Source organism: Egretta garzetta, unplaced genomic scaffold (assembly GCF_000687185.1).
Source record: "Egretta garzetta isolate BGI_Z169 unplaced genomic scaffold, ASM68718v1 scaffold640, whole genome shotgun sequence".
NCBI classification, from domain to species: Eukaryota; Metazoa; Chordata; class Aves; order Pelecaniformes; family Ardeidae; genus Egretta; species Egretta garzetta.
The window spans coordinates 652,209-656,678 of record NW_009258264.1 but is presented as its reverse complement, the minus strand read 5'-3'; the positions used below and the strand labels follow the sequence as shown (position 1 = coordinate 656,678).

General features: G+C 52.4%; 1 protein-coding gene across 1 annotated transcript in view; it reads left to right on the top strand.

Annotated features, from left to right (window-relative positions):
- Positions 1–4,470, top strand: part of SLC41A1 (solute carrier family 41 member 1) — a 24,685-nt gene that overhangs the window by 9,052 nt on the left and 11,163 nt on the right. The window contains exon 3 of the mRNA XM_009647795.2: positions 414–521. Within this exon, the coding sequence (XP_009646090.1) occupies positions 414–521 (108 nt within the window). The remainder of the gene's footprint in view (positions 1–413; positions 522–4,470) is intronic.

The following is a 4,470-nucleotide window of genomic DNA, read 5'->3' as shown; positions in this document are numbered from 1 at the left end:
GTAGGGAATGGCTCTCATCTGGGACTGACTGAACTGCAGTACTCGATTCTGCCAAAAACTGCAAGTATTGGGCAAAGTCTCTTCGTCTTCCCCTATTTTGGCCTCTGTGTGCGTAAACATTTTGTCAGTGGTTAATCTTCGGGGGATTTTTAATTGAAAGTTGCAGGCTGAGATCCGGTTTTCCAGCTTAGTAGGAACATGTGGTCACTACTACACGCATGTCAAAACCAGTAAAATCGCTGCAAAATTCAAAATGTGGCACCAGAAGGGGAACTGGGTTGTTTGCTCAGGGCCACACGCGGGCAGTGCCAGGTTGCAAAGGCGGATGAGCAAGTGACAGTCCAAAGCAAAGGTTTCGAACAGCCATGATTATTTTTTTAATGGGTTTTTTTTGTTTTGTTTTAATCTTGCAGCACTGGGATGTCTTCAAATACGTGACTGAGGTATTTATCTTGGTGCCTGCATTACTGGGCCTGAAGGGGAACCTAGAGATGACTCTGGCGTCTCGCTTGTCAACAGCTGTGAGTATCCAGGGAGCTGGGGCAGGGAGTGGGATGCTTGTTTTGGGAAGGGGAGGGAAGGCATATGCCTGTGTGGTGGCTGGGCAGACAATAATCTTTCTGTGCACGGGCTTGTGAAGTCAGTGACCACTGAAACCAGAGCCTGGAGTTTAGCATGCTGGGAAGGTGTCTTCATCCCACTGGACGGATCAGATTTGAAGGTGTAATAGTCCTTAAGCTTCGCTGACAGTTCGCTTCCTCGTCACTGCTGCTCGCGGGCCGGGAGGCACGGTGCCTGAGCTGGCTTGGGCACTTTAATGTCTGGAGTGCTTGGATCCAGTTTTCTTCATGAGGAAGCTGGGTGCAGGCACGTTATCAAAGCAGGCTGAACCGAACCAGGTTCAGGAGGGCTAGGAGATGGGAGAGCCTGGAGAGAATTGTATGGCAAAGGCCAAAATGGAGGGGACCTTGCAGTGAGAGCTGGCAGGTGGATTGACAGCCTCTTGAAGTTGATGGAGAGGCATGGCTGCGCATTTCTCTTGCTAGAATTCAGTCCGATTCCTGTGAAACAGTGAGCTCCCTGTGAGAGATGGGGGCAGGCTCTGTTAGCTCCTCAGAATACTGTGTTAGTCCAGCTGTAAATGAATTGCTTTGTGTTTAAATGTTTCTATAACACAGCAGTCTGTCTCCGTAGCTGAGCGGCGCTGGAGAGAGACTGACATCCTCTCCTAACAGGGACAATAACACTCCTTCCTTCTGCAGAGCATCTTCTGCTTGAGCGTGACAGCAAGGGCCTGCCTGATGTTTGTGTTTCCCATGTTGGGAGTACATATAGCTTTGAATCTTACATCTGCAAGGTGTTAGCTGCCTGCTGCCAAGCTTTTAACTCTCCTGGCTCTGTGCTGTGAATTGCTGGAAGAGAGAGCCCTTGCAACAAGCAGCCTGGTCCTGACCTTGACAGTGCAGAGGAGCTGATGTGCCTTGGCCCCAGAGAGCTGCTCAGAAAGTGCTCACCGAGATGCAGGGATGGAGAGAAGTCTGCTTGGCTGGTAGCATCAAACACAGCTAGCAGAGAGCTGCTGCTTGGCACGGTCCCTTCCTCTCAGCCTTCCCCCTTACTGGTTGCTGCAGCAGAAAGCACAGGAGTGTTGAAAGGGTCTCTGTGTATCTGCTATCCTGCATCCTCGCTTGTTCTTTCCATCTCAAGCAATGGGGTTATACCAGCTGTGACTCTTTGCTCCTCAGTAGCTTCTTGTTGGCTTCTGAGGCCCGAGGTTTCCGGTGAATTCCCAGATGGCAGCAGAGCCAATGTTTTGAGCTGCTCATCCAGCCTTGGTCACCAGCAGCCCCTCTTGTCCCTCATGCAGTAGCTCCCTGTATGCACCCTGAGGGATGCTGCTCTCATCTCTGAACCAGTGGCACATGAGCATCATATTCTGTAGAGTCTGAGGTTGTCCCTGCCATCCCTGCGGAGCAGGAAGGCAAACAGCCCATCCCTGGACTAGCCCTTGGCTTGGCCTCTGCACCCCAGCTCCTGCCTGCCAATTCCTGCCGACTGTGGGGACCACATCCTTCTTGGATTCAGCCCTTGCTCTTCGTTCTCAGAAGGAGCGGGGCACTGAGCTGCCTGGGGGATGGCCATGCCAGCATTACCTGGCAAAAGCTGGGCTGTGGCTGCTTCCCCTCGGTGCTGGTCTCCTCTCCCCAGGCGCTGCTGGGGAAGGCAAAGCTGCTGGGAGGCTTCGTGCTGCCCCTGGCCCAGCTGCGCTCTGGTGCCAGGGCTGGCAGGGACAGAGGCTGAGCCCTGCAGCTTGCGTCGCAGGCTGAGCTTTGTTTGCCCCTTCGTTCTGGGAAACAAATCCCTTTGTTTTAGTCGCTCTCTATTGTTCAGATCATGTCAGGATCCTTGCTGTCCCAGACACAGGCCGTTCTCCCCCTTGGCTTTGGCCAGCTTGCACTTTCCAAGCATGGGTTTATCAGGGCGAGTGCCTGGCTCTCCTGGGACGAAGGCAGCACGGCACTTCTCCATCCTTTTCCCTTATGGGCCTGGCACGGAGCAACGTTGGGGCAGGCTTGGCAGAGAAACGAGACTGTGCAGAAAGTCACAGGAATGCAAAACTTTCCCCTATCTGCTCTGGTGGCTATGGCAGGGTCATGAGGAAACTGGCACAGAGAGTACCCGTCAGGCTGGCCTGCCCGTCTGTGCCGAGCGGCTGGGGGCCCCCCCCCAGCCCTGTCCTCTTTTCCTGCCCCTGAGCTGACAGCTCTGGGGTGGCATTAGCCTCATGGGCCAGCACCCAGGCTTTGTCCACTGCTTTCCTTTGCCCTGGCAGAAAAGAAGCCTGTGCTGCCTCTGCACGAATCCCCTCGCCTTGCACTCTACCTCCTTGTACCTGTGCATGGGGGGATAGGGTGGTCTCTTGGACTTCCCTTTTGTTTTCCTTGCCCTGTTCTTTGCTCAGCGTGGGGGACCCATGTGCAGGCGTGCGGAGGGAGCTCCCCTCTGACTATGGCTTCACGGTGTGGGTCTCCTGTTCTCTCTGCAGGAAAGCAGCCTGGAGTGGTTTCTCAGACTGTGGGTTTCTAATTAGTGCTGCATTAAGGCACCTCAGAAATTCCTTTCACAATTAAGAAGCAAAACTCTCCCATTAGTTAAAGGATTAAAATCCTGTTGCCAGTGACTACAGCTAGGTTATGTTAATCCCAACCTAATTGCCATGTCGCTGGAATTTTAAGGTCAGGCTTCATATGGAGCTCAAATTCCTGTGCTGGATGCGCTCAGTGCTACTCCACTCAACTTCTTCTTGGTTTTCCCCAAGTCCTTCCTCCTCTCCACTAAACTGACCAGAATAATTCACTCCAGAGATGGGTGCATCTCAATGCTGGTTGAAAAGAGCTGGGAATTCTCTCAAGCGCATGCAGTAAGGAGAGCAGAAGGTCACTGACTTCTTGGGTTTTTTTGTGGAGACCAGCAAGGAAGCCCGAGAGGAAGAAATTGCTGCTGTATTGCTGTGCAGAAGTTTGATGCTGTCAGCCAGTAGCTCCAACGTGCATTTACCACTTCAGATTGTTTGAGCCTCTCCCTTGTATCCTCTTCATGTTCATCAGCTTCTAATAATACAGGGTCAGATATAAGCTTATAACCGTCTGCTTATCCATTCTTCCCACTTTCCATAAAGACCTAGAAGGTGCTAGGGAAGAGCAGAACCCTTATGCTCTGCCATTACCAGCTACCCGCAGTGATTCTGCTGGGTTATTTTGGATCGTACGCCAGGGAATTAAAGCCACTTTCTGTCTCTTCTGGTTAGTCTGATTAGCACCTCCTGTGGCTGCAGCGGTGCCAGATGACCCGTGTACCACGGCTGCTTCCCGCTACTCAGTAGGTCTCCACGTGGCATTAGCCTTGTTTACTCAGCTTTCAACCGAAACAGGAGTTCTTGCTGCCAGCTTCCTCTGCCCCTGTGATGCTGCCCTGGCCTTGGTCCGTATTGGAGCGGGGACACGCAGGTAGCTGACCTGAGAGCCCGTGCACCCCTATTTCCCTCCTGGCTGACTGACCTGAGGGGCAGCATGACCCAGCTGGGCCTGAGCCAGGTTTGGCTTGATCACTAGTGGAGTGAATTCAACGAGTAAATAAGCAGCAGTGTGTGACTCTGCACGGGGACAAAGTATATCTTGTTGCTTTTGCAAGATTTTTCATCAGACGTTCTATTGACGTCGATTCCCCTTTACACTCCCTTCAAAACCCCCTGACTGACCTGAGGGGCAGCATGACCCAGCTGGGCCTGAGCCAGGTTTGGCTTGATCACTAGTGGAGTGAATTCAACGAGTAAATAAGCAGCAGTGTGTGACTCTGCACGGGGACAAAGTATATCTTGTTGCTTTTGCAAGATTTTTCATCAGACGTTCTATTGACGTCGATTCCCCTTTACACTCCCTTCAAAACCCCCTCTGTAGCGGGTCTGGCTCT